Raw genomic sequence first — 18,766 nt, 5'->3', positions numbered from 1 at the left:
TCGTGACTATAGTATCCGGTAAGTGGGGGAGGAGCCGGAGGGGTTGCCCAAACGCTTCGGCATATAGTGGGACATGATCATGTGCTAGTCTGCTAGCATGGCGGGGCGCGTTACGATAACGGCCCCTGCAGATCAATCCGCGCCGTCAGCCAGCTATCATCTGAGAATACAGTAGACTCGTGTTACAGGCATGAGAGCCCGGTCTCTTCAGCAGGGACCGAGACAGGCTCATGATTGCTCTGACCAAAGGGATGTTATTCCAGTGACTTTGATACGAGTGAGGGTTGGGGGCTTAGGTAGCGTATAGTAAGTATTTCGCAGAGATGACACATGCATCCATGTCATCACCTTGCAAGCCAACTACAATTTCAATGAGAATCACTTCACGAGGCATGTTTGGTATGGCAGTGTTTCATAGTCGTGCCAGTATACTCTGAAATTTGGGTCATTAAGCAACGTGAAGATGTGGTTCTTTCAAAGAGATCTCTCAATTGAAACTATTTTACTAAGACCGTTACACGACTTTCTATAACAGGTGGGATATCAACGGTCTTTGCGCTCGATCAACAGTGTACAAGACTTCGAAACCTTCAAACATTTACTCTATCCTCCTGCAAGAGGATACATCTGGCACCCCAAAGCCTTCCACTACCTTGGCACTCACGATCTCATAGATCGGAATTTCGGCCAGTCCGGAGGTAATGTGGTGCAGCGTTGGTAGGCTCTCCCAGTCCTTGGCTTCAAACTTCAGAGAGGGCTTCGCCGAGCGTGCCACGCCTTGGACGTTGGCCGGTGCAACCTTTGCTTCCTCCTCATGGGGGACCACCACCGGATACTCGATGTCGGCTTTGCCTGGCTCACCGACAGCAGGAATATACTTGTAGGCCAAGATACCGTAGTCAGCCTCGCCACCGATCGTGCCAGACTCAGACTTGGGGTCATCGGCCTTCAACTCATTCAGGTCGAAATCAAGGAACTTTGCCCCCCTCCACGAACACTGAGCACGGTATGAGTCGGGCGTCCGTTGGATGTCGACATCGCAGAACACCTTATTCATGCCCAGTTCGTCGCGGCCCGACACAATCGGATCCGTAAGACTCTCAAATAGGACAGGAAGGTGTGTGCCAACGATGGAACTACCGTCCTTCTTGGTGTATTTTACTCCGTGGATGTAGAGGCCCATGTGACTATACCCTTTGCCCCCCAGCCATGACATGTTACCAAGAGTGGTAATGGATATACTCGCCTGGCAGACTGTTGCAGGGCTAGCAAAACTGTATGACGATGTAGGGAACAGTGTCTCCAGGTAGGTTCTTGACGTCTTGAACTTGATCGAGGCAGTGACGAAAGTGCGCTCAGACTGTCCCCTACGAGGATTTCCGAGGTGGTCCTGTCGTGGACCAGGGAATGGTCCAAAGCCGATGGGCATTCGGTAATACATGTCAGGCTTCTTGGACCACAGCCACCTCTTGAATACGTTGTTGGCGTTGTCGATCTCGTCGTGGCCGAAGTTGTGAGCAGTATAGTTCATCACTTGTTGATTATTAGTACCCGATCATATGCTACGCCGTCACTGGATTATACTCACTGTCGATTTGTGGCTTGCCATCGATCCAATCCTTACCGGCTTGTCTCGAATACTCTTGGATCAGGTGGCCTCTGTCATACCTGATCTTCTCGTACACCTTAAGACGCTCGGCGACATCCTCAGGGTAAGTTCCAGATGGCAGCACCGCCGCCAGGGCGGCGGCATCTTCCATTGCCTGTCCAGCGCCTTGCCCCTGGTCTGTGCCCTGTTAGTGTTTGTTGAGCCTCCGGAGAGAGAGAACTCACGAGGTGTGAACGGGTGAGCGGCATCTCCAATCAAAGCCAGCTTCCCCTTGGTCCATGTTGGAAGCTTATCCATGTCAAGTAGCTGCCATACCTTCAGCTCGGCCGGGTCGACTTTGCTGACCAAGTGCTTAAGAGCCGGATCAAACTCCTCGTAAACTTTGAGTACCTGCTCCACAGTTCCTGTCTTATTCCACTCTGTACACTGTGTCAGCTAAGAATTCCAACAACGTGGGCGCGTACGAACCGTCTGATTGTGTTGCGTGCGACTCAGTGTCTGGGTGTATCAAAACGAAGTTCAGGGTTTCATTGTCGTTGCATGGGTACATGACAGCTCTGCGATCAGAGCCATACCAAATGCACAGGTTGTTGTTCTTCTCCACCAAAGGCCGCGTGATAGGATCATTCATAGCGACCTCCCTGGGAATCAGGAAGCGAAAGGCAGCCTTCCCAGAGCCGAACAATTTCGAACTGCCACCGTCGATTGCCTTTCTGGTCTTTGACTATAGAGGGGTCAGCGAGGTCCACAAGCTCGCAATAAAGAGGCACCTACGTAGATACCATCGGCGCCAACGATCACATCAGCTTCAACCACTGAACCGTCCTGGAAAACGACTTTTCCTGCCTCGGCATCGACCTCGACGACTTTGGTGGAGGTCTGAAGCACGGGGGGAATACCTGGTCCATCCTTGGTGGTTGCGGCCTTCTTTAGAGTGTCGTGCAGAGAAACTCTGTGGACAAGGTGCCACGGGTGTTGCCACATCTTGTTCATCTCGAGCATGTCAACCTCCTTGACCACTCCGCCGGAATATTGGTATTCTGTCAGATGGTTCATGACTGTGCCGCCGAACTCCTCGGCGTAGATGCCCCACCGACGAAGGACGCCATTCGCGTTGGGTGCCAAATGGACAGCCGCGCCAGTCTCACTGGCCAACGCGGATTGTTCATAAATCTGGACAAGTCAAAATTGGATGCAGGCATGGGCAGGGAAGAAGGCTTACATGCACTTCGTGACCCTGGCGGCGGAGAGCCACGGCCGCCGAAAGGCCACCCAGGCCACCTCCTACGATAACCACTTTCAGTGGCTTGGGATAATCATGGTTCAGCGGATTGCGCGCTGTTCCATTCACGCCATTGTGCACCCCGTTAGTAGCCATGATGAATGGCTCCGCTGAGACAATATAGAAGAGACTTGTTGCACCAGTCTCGTTTTACGAGATACTTTCTCCAAGAGACTGTGTGGTTGGAGAGGCTTGGTGCGGTGGCAGGACGTCAAGGGATGAGGGTGTTCTGCACTTGAGGGCACAGGAGGCGTGGCACCGCCATTGGGGAACGAGTCCTATGTATATGACACAGCATGATCAGTGACATAACTAAACCGAGAGTGTGGATTCCGGATTCCGATGGTGAATACCCATTGGCCCCTGCCGAAGAAGGTACATGATCGAGGCGTCCGATTGCATCTCAGTGGCCGATGAGAACTGGACCAGCTTGACCCCACACGCGCAGATCCAATCGTTACGGGGCCGCCCTCATTCTACCGGGAGATGTGGAGGTACCGCGCCTTCAGGGTGCACCCACGGCATGGAGGAGGGCAGCAGGCAGTGCGTCCTCTGATCTAAGCCAGCTACCACTATGTACAGCACCACTTTAGCCAATATTACGCCTACCGCCCGCCCGCGCTGAGTGAACATCATGCCTGGGTCTATTCCTGACTTGACGGCGGCTGCTCTCTTGGTGGATCCCAATGGACCTCAATGGCGACCATCTGGTGCGTTGGCAACGCCCCAACTGCCGCTGGCTTAAGCCTACTCTCTGCGTAACGACTCAGTGAAAACGATTCCGGGGGTGGGGTACCGCAGGTTCCGTCGAGATCCACCCAAGTTTGTCTCTTGTCGCAAGCTCGACTCAACTACCTGGAGCGTTGTCCCGGGTTATGGAGCAGTAGCGAATGGGGTTGCCGGTGGCGTTCGGCCCCCGAGCTCATCAACGTCGCAGAAGTGGCCGAAAACCAGAACGCGCACGTGAGTCCAATGGCTTGCAGACTAGGCTTGCATTGGGCCCCTGTGGATTCTGGAATGCGGAGAACAACATCTGGACCCTGGAGGCTCCAGGTTGCTTGGTACTAGTCTACCACGTAGTCTGGCAGTCCGGGAAGTGGTGCAGTCCAAAGCAGCCCGCCGTTGTGTATCTGGAATGGTTTGGCGCAAGTCTTGCGGCATAGACGCAGGGTATGGTGCGTCTTCGCTCAGGAAAGACAGCCAATTCCGCTCAGGCACTCTCGACCCTGTAACTAGCCGGTAATACGTGCTAGGGAATGCTGAGGTGAACGCATCTCAACAACCCCTCGAAATCATCGGGGGCGACACTTGCAGAAACAACGGGTTCCCCAATAATATGTCTGGTTGTGGTACTCTGCAATTGCCCATTGGCGCTGCAAGCCCTCAAGGGATGTGGGCGCATAAGTCCCGAGACGCCTATCCGCGGCGGCTATTGGACCCCCGCGCAAGATCGCTGCACGCTCCGACAAGCCGCCCGCTTCCTGCAACCCCCGGCCTCTATAGTTGGGTTGGTCCCTTTCCAGAACCCAAACCTCGAGACGAGTGTCTCAATCCGTCACAGAAATCGTGCCATGGCGACTACCACCCCTGTTGTTCTGATCAGTGCTGGCAGTGCCGGCTTGGGCGCTGCCACCGCGCGGCTGTTCTGCAAGAGCAGCTACCGGGTGGTGATCAACTACAGCAGCAACGCCGAGAGAGCCAATAATCTGCTTGCAGAATTCTCGAAGCTCTCGACGCTACCTTCGGACCAGCGCGGCAATGCCTTTGCTGCCATCAAGGCCGACCTGGCCGACCGCAACGACATCAGCCGACTTGTGGATCAGACGGTAGAGAAGATGGGCCGATTAGATGTCGTATTTTCGAATGGTGGTTGGACTCAAATCCGGGACATTACGAGCATCGATGGTAAATTCGCCTTGCCCTTTGTCCCACTTGCTGTATGTCCTGATAGAGTTAACGTGTGTTGTGTGTAAACAGATAATGTAGTCGAGGATGACTGGGACCGGTGTTTCAACATGAACGTCAAGTCACACTTGTGGCTCATGCATGCAGCGAAAAAGCACCTCGAGGAAACCGAGGGAGCTTTCATCACAACAGCATCAGTAGCCGGTGTAGGCCATAGCGGCAGCTCCTTCGTTCGTGGCCCCATCCTACCGCTCTGCTGTGGACATCTTTAGTAACTTGAGTAGGCCTATTCTGTGACCAAAGCCGCCCAGATCCATATGGTTAGGGGTCTAGCCATTATGGCAGCACCCAAGATCAGAGTGAACAGCGTATCACCAGGCTTGCTTCTTACTGTAAGTTCTATAGGCCATCCACGCCGAGAAGGGGAATCTGCCACTGACCATGTCATAGGAATGGGGTAACAAATTTGCCGACGAAGCCAAGGAGGCGCATAGGCAGAAGACGAAGCTCAAGCGTATGGCGACTGTTGAGGTAAGCCACCATGATAACCCGCGGCTGGTCTTGATTGCTAACTCGCGTGATCTTCTGCAGGATGTGGCGGAGCAGGTGCTCACGTTGGCAAGGAACAGAAGCATGACTGGCGTAAACTCGGTCCTTGATGCTGGATTCAGTTTATAGAATGATATGGTCTATATATATCGGTGGTAGGCTCTGCCTAGAAATAAAACAACGCTGATAGCTCGAGCATCTTTAATTGAAGCGATGAACATATTGTATAATACTCTATGCTGTACATGTTTACCTAGTATGATTATGCACAAAGTTTTGTTCAGTCATTAACTAGAGTAGCCAGATATGGATTGGTTGTTCAGAACTCCTGCGATGATGAATAGTACCAAAGGTCCCCAATTCTACCCTTTCAAAAGAATCACACCACCCTCCATCCTCTATAGCACACTGGGACCCTTAATTTGTAGTTGCTGTAGGTCGAACTTTTGCTTGCGAATCCCATAGAACGCACTAAAAGTGTGAATAAACATAATTTATTTTTAGCGGAGAGAATGAACTTGGCTAGCATGAACATCTTTGTTCAATGCGTGATTCATGACATGGTACGGCATAAATCATCATCTAGAGAGTAGTTCAAATTTGATTTCATAAGTTTCGGTCATATTTCTTTGTTGTATTGATAAGGTTTAGAGTTCCGACCAATATAGGAACTTCAGGCAACAGCCCCAATAACCTCCTATATGCTGGCAGATTCTGACCCCAAGGAGTACCGATTTTACTCGCCACCCACCTCTCTATCCTCATCCCAGTGGAGGTAAGAAAGCATTGGCCAGTTCCAGGTCGTGTGACGGATAGCCTTGCCCCAAATGTAGAGAGGGATCCACATCAACATTACGATGGCAGCGATGCCAGCCATGGCACCGTAGGCATTCAAGTAGCCTGATGCCTCAACCCAAGGGTTGGTGTAGAAAGACAGCAGAAATCCGAACAAAGCTAGGAAATGTCAGTATTGTGGACAGGTTATATAAGCATAGGGTTGTTGACTGACATTTAAATCCCATGACTGCGAGAGTGATCTCTCCAGCCACCGGTCGGTATGCATCGATGACATACACAAGACACACGTTTGTACCTTGCGAGATGGAGAAGTTGACTGGTGTCATTAGCTTTATTCCTTCAACAGTTATCGCATTTGAGACATACGTAGACCAAGGCCAATGGTAGGGCAGATCCAGTGCAATTGCTTCTCAATGCCGACGCCAAACAGCACCAGAGCGAGGGGCGCAGTAACGAGGGAAAGCATCATTGCTGGCAAACGCATTTCCGGATCTCTGATGCCTCCATTTCGCTTCGTGAAGTAATCCGCAGTCATGTCGGCAAGGTGTCCTCCAGCGGGTATACCAAGAAGCGAGCCGATGATTGCGGCAATGAAGCAGAGACCGACCTGGTAAGGCTCGAAGCCGTACGCAGTCGAGTAAGCAGGAGCTACATTGGAGGTCACGGCAACGACGAAACCGATCGTGACAGACTGGACCAGAGCAGCCCATAGTACCGGAGGGAGCAGGATGAGCCCAAGAGGTCGCACGAACATCTTGAACAAGCTTTCGTTGGTCCAAACGCGGTGGTAAATCTTGAGGCGTTGCAAGTATGTCTCCCTCGGCGGGATACTCGGGTTCGCGGCTTCGACTTCGGAGCCAGAGTTCTGCTTGGCAAGGCTGCCCGATGTCATTTCGCCTGCGTCCAGGGAGGACGTATCGCGAATGTAGGCTGTCTCGGGGAATGTGAAGAATGCAAGAAGCAAGACAAGTCCAATCAGGCCGGATGCAACTTGGTAGATAACGCGCCAGTCGTGGTTCATGACAATCAAGCTGATCTAGATTAGACGTTGCTAGAATGTGTGCAAACAGTTGGCAGACTTACCCATCAATGAGGACACCGGCTGCGACTCCTACTGATAGGAAACACGTGTATAGCCTGTTGAAATGTAAGACTCAAATGGCAAATTCAGTAATGGCAATGGTCAACTTACGACATGACGAAGCCACGTTCGTGCAAGAAGAACACGTCTGCGATGGAAACAGGTGCAATAGTCTCGGCAGCACCAGCACCTACTCCCATAAGGATTCGGCCGGCAAGGAAACCACCGTATCTCTTCTCAAAGATAAGCCAGACAGAGCAGGCAAAGTATAGGGCATAACTTGTCACGTAGCCGGGTCGACGTCCAAACTTGTTGATGAAGGGCACCCAGAAGAAGTTACTCGTGCCCTGAAGCAATGCTGTCGTCGTAAAGAAGTAAGCCACTTTGCTGATCGCGGCGGGTATTCCTGCGGGGGGTCCAGGGAAAAAGTCCATGGCGGTTTCTGCGATGGCAATGCTAGGCCCTGCGATGTTATCAGCCTCACGTTGTCCGTGTACAGGTCCATTTTGCCTTACCCGCAGCCAGGAAGTTACACATCAGCATGGCCAAGCAGATGACCGTCGCCATATACCATTTGTAGGTCTTGGACCTGGATAAGACAGTTAATTCAGAGTGTCGACGAAGCCAAAGATTGGAGGCTCAATACCAGTTCAAGGGGTCGTTCGGGTCATTAGAAGGCGTTGGGATCAAGATGATCTCGTTCGTCTCATGGTGCCGTAAGCGAACTGTCCCCAGAGCGTTCATTCTTTTCTCATCAACCACAGGGTCCTGGCCCAGGCTCTTGGTTGGCGTGACGTCGATGTCGGCCATGATGTTTGGTTTAGCGTCACTGACTCTGGATGTGAGGATTCAAGAAGGACCAGAAGCTTCAATGGTGAGTGTGCTAATGATAGAAGAATCTGGGGAATCTGGGGCAATATATCCACAGCCTTAGGCCGGTAGTTCATAATCTCAAAACAAATCCTGTATACCACGGGCAGGTGGGGCCGAAATGGACTCCAGCAAGTCCGGGAGATCTACGAGGGGGGGAAGGAGAGCATAGTTGCCATTCCTGACAGCATTGGTATCAGGGAGGTAAACTAGTACCTATACAGTTAACATTGGATGGAGGGCAGCCGGAGGCCACTCAGGGTGGAAATAATACAGCGGGACGGACACGATTTGCTGGGGGGAGACTGGGGGTTAGGCCACTGATGGAGCCGGGGGCCGTAACCACTGGAAGCGCGGCATGAAATGCCAGGCATGCCATGCCGTTCATATGCATGACCAACATCATTGCGAATGCAGTTGCAACGCTGAGCCTGCGTCTACTTGCTAGCAGATCAACAAATCGCCCTCAGCAAGAGCTTGACGTGACATGTTGCGATGCCATTCAACTGACTCCTGTAGACCAAGCCGCTTCTGTGCCTGTCCAGTTCCCGCCCGGCGAGACCTGGCAATCTGCGGGCAGCCGCAGAGACGACTCAACAAGCACTCTGGAGCAAATCTGGGCAGGGTCTGGGCGTGGACCGACAAGACCTGTTTGGCAACGCCGAGCGTACCCTGTCATATTGGCCGGGTTCGTTCCCAAGTGGTCGCCTTGGTCCGAAATCAGGGTCTCCAGATTCTCAATCAGTGGGGAAAGCTCCAGTACAGCCCCCCTGAGTCTCGCGGAGTGTGGGGTTCGGCAATGCGAGCTACCCACAATAGGTAACATCAATAGATACGCACGTTACCGCAATGGACTCCTGCGTGGCTAGGTGGTAGGTACAGAGCTCTGTCCAGCTCCTACCGTCCTACCCAGGTGGAGCGACTTGCCACGATGAGGTTGCAAGACGGCAGAGCCGGTAGATCAATCGGTGGTATCACGGGTACACTCTGCAGCGGAAGTCTTGACTATGGAGCCTGTGGAGATATTGCCTGTGTTCACGGTCATGGTCAATGACAGACAACCCTGTTAGGGGAGACAAGGAGAGAGGTGAGCGCTGAAGGTGCCCTGTAGTCGGAAACCTTATTTGAGGCCGCTGTGTTTGGACCAGAATCACGGGGGTTGTTTCTAATGAGATTTTCTGACGGCTCTACGAGGACTCCGACACAATACTCTCTCATACGAGGGCGGCTTTTGAACTAACCTACTCACAGTAAGCCTCAAGGAAAAGTCAGCAGGCCGGCTCTGACACGAGGGCCTTGGCAGCTCCGAACCACGCCAACGTCAGCCGCAAATTTCACTCCAGAATCGTGGGGTAAAACCAGACCTGGCGAAAACAGACAAGTTTCGCAAGCTGTGCCTCTAAGCATGGTCCAGAATACAATAACCCGGTCCAGACAATCGCACTAGGAAATGACATCTGCTTAATCTGATTGTCCTACTGTCTCGTGGCCATTGCCACTGAAACTTGTTAGTTGCAAAGAGAGAAAAAAGATGATGCATTCGGTAACTCTCTCCACCGACGTTTCATATCCCCCACAACCCTGCACACATCTTGTCAAGCCGCGCAGTAGGGAGACACCATATTTTTACCCGAGAAGCTTTGTATCTGAGATAGCGGGTCCTCGACTTTGAGATCTTCAGTAGTACAGAGTGAGATTAAGAGGCGAGTCCATACTTACCACCGGGTACCAACTGCGCGGTATTGGACGGTATCGGACGGTCCCTCTGTCTCAATATTCCGAGGAAATCACATGGTGTAACACCATCTGCACATGGCCGTCTCTCCCTGCCGTTCACTGAGAGATGGATTTCAACGAGGGATTCTTGGGTAACGAAGCTCCTCTGCATGATGCAATGCTACCTAAGTCTGCAGGAGATGTCGGCAAGCTGTACAAGGGCAGAGAACCAACGTAGGGACCGGACTGAACGATACTGGACTATAGCGCGTTCCTAACCCAGAGAGAATCCTCACAGCAATTCCGAACTGTTGGTATCTGCCATGTTATATTTCATGGTGAATGGCAATGATAACGATATAAACTCTCTCATTACTTTAACCATACTTCCCTGCCCCTAATGGCTGGGAGGAAAGAGAATCGCATCAGGGCTATACTCTGGAGATAAAGCCTGATAAGCATACATGTACAGTAGGGTGGGCAGTTGCATAGGCATACCTATGCCACCTTGTCCCATCTTTACCTTTTTGAGAAAGACAAGAGAGACATCGCATACACTTTGTGTTTGTTTATAGAAAGCATTGTACTGGGTACCTATCAAATTGCCCACTCAACATGTGTTCTTGGCAAAGTTTGGCAGCCCACACACCCCCGTCTGAGCCGCAGAACACAAGGGAGAGGACGCGTCATGAGTACCCAGGGACTTATGACGTCTCCTTCTCTCTTGAGAACAGTCCGACCTCATGTGAAAAACTCGCCAGTCAAGTGGTCAATCCTCACGGCAAGCTATCTCCAACGACTTGGCGGATGGTATCTATGCTCGAGGCTCGATGTTGTCGCGAGCATGTGAGCTCAGTAACTTTCGTTTTTCGTTCAACGCAAGACTGGCAGCGGGCTGGCGTGAACCAGGAAGCACATGTGCACGGGGTTACAGCCAGTCGAGTGCCAGTGTCTGTCTGTAGGCAGCGTATGGTGTCGAAACGCCAAATTAAGTGCTGTCCCCAGAAGGCTCGACTTCAGGCTCCCCCTCCACTGGGAGCCGACTTCTTGCCATTCGCCCAGTGAGCTTCCTCCACCGCCGCGATTTCGCAAGACTCGTCGGAGCGCAATTACTGTACCATGGTAGCCAAGGGTCCTAGTTGTAGATAGCTCCTTTTTAGCGCAGCTTCTAACTGATTTCTAAAGCAAGTACAATGTACCCATCGCTCATCGCCCATCTTGGAACCCATCCATCATATCCATGTTGCATGCCATGCAGAGACGGGCGAGGCCGGGACACACACCACGCATCGCCGCCAGTCTCTGCGAAAGTACAGTACACGGCAACTACTGTAGGGATCGTCGTTTCGCATGTTTCAATGGGCACGGGTCGTGGATACGCAGTTCGTGAGCCTCCGGCAGCTTGGTCATTCGGGACGTCACCGTCGACGACGGCTGCGGACCACATCACATGCAGCCAGACGCAATTGGACACAGGCCGCTGCAACCGTGCTAACTAGACGTCGCCGAGCGTCGCGTCCCCAGCAGCAAAAGAACAGCCCCCTGCCACCCCGAAAACCTTCGTGTTTGCTTTCCACATTTCCCCTTCCGCGAAGCCTCACCCACCCACTTCGGGTTCATCCTGAATCCCAAACGAATCCAGGACCCGTGCCAGCCCACGGCGCCAGTGTCGGTCTTGGTCTAACTACAGTGGCTGGGCATGGTCCCGCTCGGCTGGGGACAGGGTCGCCGGAGAGTCCAATGATGTCGGCCAACTCCCTGAGTCACTTGCTCCATGCAACTGCCGGTCCGGAAGCCCACCGATCACCCACCGGACCAGACGCCAGCTTCACGATAACGACACCTCCAGCTGTGTCCAATGCTCCACCTGCCCAGCCTCAGCAGCAGCAGCACCACCACCACCACCACCGCCATCAACAACAACAGCAGCAGCAGCAGCTCACCTTCAGCGGTCACATACCGGACTCCTACAGTCCAGTGCCGCCACCCCCACTGCTACCGTCTCCCTCGGTCCCGCAACCTCCTCCGTTGACCACTGCTGTACAAGCGTCAACTGTTCAGCAAGGTGGTCTCCCCCCTCAGGCTTCAGCAGGACGTAGTCATAGTCTCACGCAGAGCTTGTACCAATGCGCTGACTGCCAGCGGCGTTATTCGCGCCCCGAGCACCTCGCTCGACATATTCAAACACAGTCAGTATTCACAAATAGCAACGTGCTCGTACCCGTTCCGCTGTTCGTTTCTGTATCGTGCATGTAGATACTTTAGCTGGACGGCAGGGCTTGAGATGTGGATGTTTCCTACTGCATGGCGACGAGTACTCCTCGCTGACCTCGAAACCTCCATAGCACCCTTGGGAAACGTTTCTTCTGCCAGGTATGCGGCAAGGCATTTGCTCGGGCCGATCTACTCAAACGTCATGCTGCGAATCATGACAACGACAACGACCCATCAAAGAAGCGCAGGCGCACTGATACAGCACCCAATGCCGGGCGCGTGTCGCATGCCTGTAAGGCTTGCGCAACAGCCCGGGTCAAATGCGAGGAAAACAAGCCGTGTACGCGATGCCGCAACCGTAACTTGACCTGCGAGTATAACGCAGCCGAGGCTGGCTCAGCAGCCGCCCTGCACCTGCTTCATCTATCCACAAATGCACACTCGGGAACAGTTGAATCAGGGTCACCCAGCTATCTGAATCAACAAGATGCAAATCCTGGCCAACCGTTAGGAATAATTCCAATGAATACTGGGAGCGTTTCGGTGAAGCCCGAAACAGGCCAGGTGCCAACGCCCGAGGCAATGGCAGACCAGACGAACCAACTACAGGTTTTTGCCAACCCATATGCCCAAGGTAATATGGTCGATATGGCCAAGATGCCTTTCACCGATTTCTTGCGGGATGTCTTGTACGATCAATCAGTCGATCCAGCGCGGCCTGATGTGGTCCAGGGTCTTTCTGTTCTTGATTTCTGCGATGACACAAACTACGAGCTTACGGATATCGACTTTGGCTTGCTGGATCACTGGAACCTTGATGAGACAAACAATACGCAAACAGTGACCCAAGCAGTCACACCCCAAACGGACGATCCAACCGTCGACATGTCACAGATGAGGAAGAATCTTGTCAAAATATGGACAAACTCGCCATGGCGGTGGATCCCAATCGATCGGGATTCGGTCTACACAGAGTATGGGAACCTACCTATTTCGCAGCGTGATACGACCAGCCAACGTCTTCAGGAAACACAAAGACAGGTGGATCGTGTCATCAAAGATAAACTGGATTCGTCAAGTAGAGACAAGGTCCTCAGTGTCGTGCTCCAAACTATGAAGACGGATGCGATGAGGCTTCGTATTGCCTCGTCGTTCCCAAGTGCTGACGTTATGGACACGTTAACTCACATATACCTGGCAGCTCACTTATGCACTGTTAGCAGCTGGATACATGTGGGAACCCTTGCTCTAAATAGCCAATGGCCCGAGTGGTTGGGGATAGTCGCGGCAGCTGGTGGCGTTTTGACTCCTGTGGCTACGCTTAGAAAGTTTGGCTTTGCCATACAGGAGGCCATGCGGATAGCCATACCGAACAGATTCGAAGAGAATAACACTAGAACTGGTAACCTTGGCCTGGTCCAGACATTAGTACTCATACAGGATGTTGGACTTTGGAGCGGCAGTCGACGCAAGATGGAAATATCCGAATGTCATTTATTAATCCCCATTACAATGATGCGATATCGGGGGAAATTTCAACGATCGTCATATCAGCAAATCACGGTTGAACCTACAGACGAAGGCGAAGTTCTCGAGGATAAATGGCGCCGGTGGCATGAACAGGAAAGCTGGAAGAGGTGAGGTGCCACAATTGACTTCCCTACCCACGCATCAGCTAACAACATAGTTAGATTGATCTTCCACTGTTACCTGCGCGATGCAGAAACGTCAATAACCACGTTGGCGCCACCGACTATCTCATATTCCGAGCTCACGTTGCCACTTCCAGACTCAAAAGACCTGTGGTTTGCTAGGAGTGCCTTAGAATGGAAACGCCATTTTCTGACTAGGTCGGCGGGCTATACCAAGAGACCACCATCTTTGCCCGATATAATGCGCGATATCAATTTGTTGACCACGAATTACCAGCGGCTCGACGCCCAGTTTGCAATATCCATCTACTTGCATTGCTTCTGGACCTTGATCCTGGAGTGGCGACACCTTTGTGCGGTCCATCAGTCAAACTCCTTCGGGAGTGGCTACCAGGCCGGACCACATCTGATACTTAACTCCAGACACCAGGACCTCTGTAGGTCGCTTCAGGATTTCCAACTTGTAACGTCAGACTGGCACGCCTCTTTATCCGCTCAGGAGAGTCTCCTCCTGAACTTGTTATTGATGAACCTGCATGTTTCGATGGATGATCTGCAATTGTTTGCTGGCAAGGAAGGGGAGGAACAAGCTCGACGGGTATATCCGGTTCTTCAACAGTGGTCCGAAAACACGGAGGCGAGACAGGTGGTCTGGCATGCTGGCCAAATCCTCCGACAGGCCAAGTTGTTCCCCCACGGCCACCTGAAGGATTTCTATGCCGTGGGAGTACATCACGCAGCATTAGCACTGTGGGCATATGGTGTGGTCATCAAGGCAACTAGGCACCAGGCGACACCAAACGAGCATCAGGATATGGTGCTCGTTGACACGTCGGATTCGAACCAGGTCCAGCGTTTCATTGGTTTTGGGCATGGGCGTCCCGGTATTCGGACCAAGGACGACCACCGAATAGAGCCTCTCGATGACCCGAGGGCCTGTATGAACATTGTGGAAGGCATCTTCAGAAGCAACTTTGTTAAAGGCGATGTTCCGCCTCCTATCGTCGAGAACATCTGCAATCTTGTCAAACAGCTCGGCGGTGCCGCCTGGGCAGTTGGGCTGAGCTAAGACTTGACACGCGTGATGGTGAGCTGATCGTGCTCTTCGGATTTGGGATTCTTCGCGAATAAAGGAGTTAAAGGGGAATAGAAAAGTACTAGTCTTGAAGACCGGTCAAACCTGGTCAATATACCATCCAATTCCTACGTGTGTACTAAGTGCTTTTGATGCCGACATCCGAGGAAGCTTTCTTGGAACCCTTTCATCTCCACGGTGCATGTTACGTTGTATTCGGGTATCGCAAGGTCTTGCGCAATCATCGTTCACTTGAGTATGCTCAATAGATACCAAACGCTTCAGCGCGCAACGTCCATGGTCGATGCTGGTTTTCCTCTGGCTTCATGTCTGGCGATGGCTGCGTCAGTTGGTGCAGTGTTGCACGCTGGCGCTCCGGCCACGTGGGGCAGCACTGGTGGTGTCTCGCTCGCCAACCACGCGATATGACCCACGAACATTGGACTCCAAATTCCAGGTGCCAACAGGCAGCGCATGGTGGAAACCCAACTGGAATGACATAGGAATTGATTCACCAGAAAGGTCGGGTGTATCTACATATCCACTCCTCGCTCAGCAGAACAGGCATAGGCGGCGAGGGCAACCGGTGAATACGTTCTGAATCTTCAAGACCGCCCCGGCAATCAAGGGACTGTCGGCCTGTGCCATGGACTCCATGTCGGATCTTTGTCGTAAACCCTCGGACTCGCAATCCACGGCCGTCATCGCAACGACCATCGCAACTACGATCACATTGTGGTGGCTGGCTCGCTGGACGCTCTACCCGCAGCGCAAGCCCATCATCGCCGGCCCACTCACGACCACGATTCCAAAGCTATCTCGCGAAGAGTTGGCCCAGGTGCCTTACCAACCCGACCACTTCCCAGGTGCAAGAGATGTGGTGACTCCGGTATGGAAATTACAGCTGGTCTACTCCCTTGAGGAATCATTCACTGATGCTAAGAGCAGTATGGCAACACCCGAGTTTACGAGTTTGGTCCTGAGGATGGGAGAAAGGTGCTCTTCTTGCACGGCATTTCCACGTCGTGCATGACCCTCTCGGATATCGCCCATGGCCTCGCAGCAAAGGGCTGCAGAGTGATGCTTTACGTGCGTATACCCCGGGTTGCGAACGCCAGTGTTCCAGCAGCATACTGAGACAGAACCAGGATCTCTTCGGTCGTGGCTACAGCGACGGCATCGGGGATCTCCCCTTTGACACGCGCCTCTTCACCGCGCAGATCTTGCTCGTACTTGCGTCCTCGCCCCTGTCCTGGACCGGCACCGACGCCATCAGCATCGTAGGCTACTCGCTCGGCGGCGGCATTGCCGTCAACTTCGCCGCCGCCTTCCCCCACATGGTCGCGTCGCTCGTGCTGCTGGCGCCCGCAGGCCTGATCCGCCCCGAGAACATCGGCCGCGCCAGCCGCCTCGTCTTCACCTCGGGCGTGGTTCCCGAGCGCCTGCTCGAGACCCTCACCAAGCGGCGCCTGCGCACGCCCATCGGCAACGCCGTGTCCCGGCGCCGCATGAGTGTCGCCGAGGATGCGGTCCTTGGCGAGAGGAAGGAGGGGTTCGTCGACGCTGCCGTGCAGGAGGCCGTTGACCCGTCCGGCAACGGCACGGCGGAGGCGCCCGTCAGCCCGATCGAGGCCAAGATCGCGGCCTACGTGCATTGGATGCTCGACGGGCACGAGGGTTTCGTCCCTGCGTTCATGAGTACCATCCGCTTTGCGCCTCTGATGGGCCAGCACGAGCACTGGCGCGAGCTGGCGAAGCGGCGACCCGGCACCACTGCGATCATCCTCGGACGCACCGACGAGCTGATCCAGAAGCACGACTATGCCGAGGACGCGCTTCCCCTAGTCGGGGGCAAAGAGAACGTGTTTTGGCGGATCGTGCCCGGCGGCCACAATTTCCCCTTCACCAACTCCAGAGAGGCGCTGGAGGCTATATATGAATTTTGGGGAATGTAGACATAGGGCCCTCAAATTCCATTCTGAGACCTGCCTGGTGATTTCTTGGCCGTATAGATTTGAGGATTTGCGATGGAGTTTGAAGAACGGTATAGAGTATCTCGCACCAGATATACACATTTCACGTTTTAGCCATAGAGATGGGTTTCGCAAGTTTCAAGGTAGAATGCATCCAATTCATAAGATCCTAATACAAGTAATTAATGCTTCGAAACGCCGGCCCCCAAAACCCTCATATAATCATACATTCGTAGGCGTCTACATTTAGTAATCAATGGCGTCCCGGCCGTTGAGGAGCATGACACATGTCGACAGAGCCACAACCTCGTCCAACTCGTCGCCGTCGAGCACCATTACCGCATCCTTCTTGAAGCCGAACCCAGTCACCATGCCGATCTCGACCTGCTTCTGGTTGATGCACTTGTACAGGGTTCCGTACTGGCCGTTGGTCATGTCCCAGAAGTACGGGATGCTGTGGCGGATGAAGCACTCGTGCTTCTCGGTCTTGCCGTCGCCGACGGGCGCCAGCTCGATCTCGTGCCGGCAGTGCTCGCTGCCGGACGGGAAGCGCACGCTCGAGTTGTCGAACGAGACAAAGGTCATGTTGAGGTCGCAGACCTTGTCGCCCTTGCTGTTCTTCATGGTCTTGAGGGTGCGCATCATGTTGCCGCTGCTCGCAAACGAGTACTTGGGCTGCTCGTCCTTCATCTTGTCGACCACCTTTTCCACGCTCTGCATGAAGGGGTTGGAGAAGTCGTCGAAGTGCCGGCGGATCTTGCCCGTCAGGTCCAAGATCGAGGCATCGTTCTTGAAGTGTATCGTGCCCTTCAGGTAAAAGGTCTTGGTCGGGTTGAACTCGCGGTCCTCGTCGATGGGGAAGTCCTCGGGGCTGAACGGGTGAGGCATTGTGAATTCTGTCTTGGGACAAGCGACTTGAAGAAGCGACCGGGCAATTCGTGTAGCAGGGGAAATTGATCTTCAAAACCCGTTACACTCGCAAGCATCAGACTATTATAATAACAGTAGCAGCGTACGGGAACTAACCCGCAAGCGCAGAGCTGAGACTGAGGCTGTATAAGGATGCTCGGATACGGGGCCGGATCTGAGTGTGACGTCACGGCCTCCCGAAATACTTGTTTCGCAGGGCCTGCATGTCCAAGTTTCAGAGCCATCCTCCACCAGACCACTGCACAATATACTTCCTAACGGCATTCTTAAGTAATCTCAAAGAATCGAACGTCAGCGGTGGGCCGATCGTGACCTGCCAACGTCTTCAGCGGACTTGACGAGCGGCATAGTCCGGACATCGTGGGCTTGCACGAATCATTGTCTGGTGGACCACCCACTACAGCGTGTTATCATCGCTCGTCAAAGAAACAGAGACAAGACGGTCAATCTAAATAAGATGAACAAACGAGAGTTGAGTTTTCAAATATTTGCATAAATCTCCATCGTTTTGAATCTCGTTGAACTCCTTCTGCGTTGGATACATTTGCTTCTACTTCGGGGTCCTGCCACCCAGAAATATTGCTGCAAGTAATCTTGGGGAATTAGTCACCTTAGCACCGGGCATGAAGTTGAAGCCAACACAAATGTCTGTCGTTCTTTTTAAAATAAAATAAAAACGGAACGATTCTAATATAATCTGGAGTGGACAAGGTGAAAATCTTTGGCTGCAGTTGTGTTTATGGACCGCACAGTGGGCATTTGGAGCCACTGAAATATGACGTCGCCTGAGTTTCGCGGGGTATTCTCCTAGTGTGCCCCGCGGAGACTCCCGAGTGACGCTACCTTGGGTAGAGAACAGTCATGTCGAGTCTCGGCCCTCAGCCTGCGAGCAACGACGAACGCAGCACCTACATAGAGACTGTTCAATTCAAAAGATACGTCCCTCTATAATCAATGGAAACGCCTGTTCTGTTCCGGTGCTGGCCCCTCAAGTCTGCGAGCGCAGGTTTGCAACATAGTAGCTGTGGCTTCTCTTATCAATTGAATTCGTCGGTTGGGCGAGCCCCTCGGAAAAGCACCACCTGCAGGTCTGATAGCGTCGCGCCATCCAT

General features: G+C 53.0%; 6 protein-coding genes across 6 annotated transcripts; 3 read left to right on the top strand and 3 right to left on the bottom strand.

The window, feature by feature from the left end:
* Positions 1-598: 598 nt before the first annotated feature.
* On the bottom strand, positions 599-2,987 carry JN550_003466 (uncharacterized protein; the record flags this gene model as incomplete). Its single annotated transcript, XM_049314873.1, has 6 exons — positions 599-1,533; positions 1,589-1,786; positions 1,834-2,028; positions 2,078-2,333; positions 2,384-2,782; positions 2,832-2,987. 6 exons carry the CDS (start codon positions 2,985-2,987, stop codon positions 599-601), a joined length of 2,139 nt encoding a protein of 712 aa, XP_049174657.1.
* Positions 2,988-4,462: 1,475 nt separating this feature from the next.
* Positions 4,463-5,474, top strand: JN550_003465 (uncharacterized protein; the record flags this gene model as incomplete). The annotated part of the gene is made up of 5 exons (XM_049314872.1): positions 4,463-4,796; positions 4,869-5,026; positions 5,081-5,188; positions 5,247-5,327; positions 5,388-5,474. The coding sequence occupies 5 exons, from the start codon at positions 4,463-4,465 to the stop codon at positions 5,472-5,474; spliced, it is 768 nt and encodes a 255-aa protein (XP_049174656.1).
* A 607-nt stretch (positions 5,475-6,081) lies between these two features.
* Positions 6,082-8,034, bottom strand: JN550_003464 (uncharacterized protein; the record flags this gene model as incomplete). The annotated part of the gene is made up of 7 exons (XM_049314871.1): positions 6,082-6,299; positions 6,355-6,459; positions 6,510-7,174; positions 7,227-7,280; positions 7,336-7,687; positions 7,740-7,813; positions 7,871-8,034. The coding sequence occupies 7 exons, from the start codon at positions 8,032-8,034 to the stop codon at positions 6,082-6,084; spliced, it is 1,632 nt and encodes a 543-aa protein (XP_049174655.1).
* A 3,519-nt stretch (positions 8,035-11,553) lies between these two features.
* JN550_003463 (uncharacterized protein) lies at positions 11,554-14,745 on the top strand (the record flags this gene model as incomplete). Its single annotated transcript, XM_049314870.1, has 3 exons — positions 11,554-11,999; positions 12,156-13,661; positions 13,716-14,745. The coding sequence occupies 3 exons, from the start codon at positions 11,554-11,556 to the stop codon at positions 14,743-14,745; spliced, it is 2,982 nt and encodes a 993-aa protein (XP_049174654.1).
* A 652-nt stretch (positions 14,746-15,397) lies between these two features.
* Positions 15,398-16,706, top strand: JN550_003462 (uncharacterized protein; the record flags this gene model as incomplete). Its single annotated transcript, XM_049314868.1, has 3 exons — positions 15,398-15,640; positions 15,700-15,840; positions 15,900-16,706. The coding sequence occupies 3 exons, from the start codon at positions 15,398-15,400 to the stop codon at positions 16,704-16,706; spliced, it is 1,191 nt and encodes a 396-aa protein (XP_049174653.1).
* Positions 16,707-16,970: 264 nt separating this feature from the next.
* Positions 16,971-17,612, bottom strand: JN550_003461 (uncharacterized protein; the record flags this gene model as incomplete). The annotated part of the gene is made up of 1 exon (XM_049314867.1): positions 16,971-17,612. One exon carries the CDS (start codon positions 17,610-17,612, stop codon positions 16,971-16,973), a length of 642 nt encoding a protein of 213 aa, XP_049174652.1.
* Between the last annotated feature and the right edge of the window lie 1,154 nt (positions 17,613-18,766).

The sequence above is a fragment of the Neoarthrinium moseri genome (genome assembly GCF_022829205.1).
Source record: "Neoarthrinium moseri strain CBS 164.80 chromosome Unknown scaffold8_Wmoseri_CBS_16480, whole genome shotgun sequence".
Classification (NCBI taxonomy): domain Eukaryota; kingdom Fungi; phylum Ascomycota; class Sordariomycetes; order Amphisphaeriales; family Apiosporaceae; genus Neoarthrinium; species Neoarthrinium moseri.
This window is presented reverse-complemented; position numbering and strand designations above follow the sequence as displayed.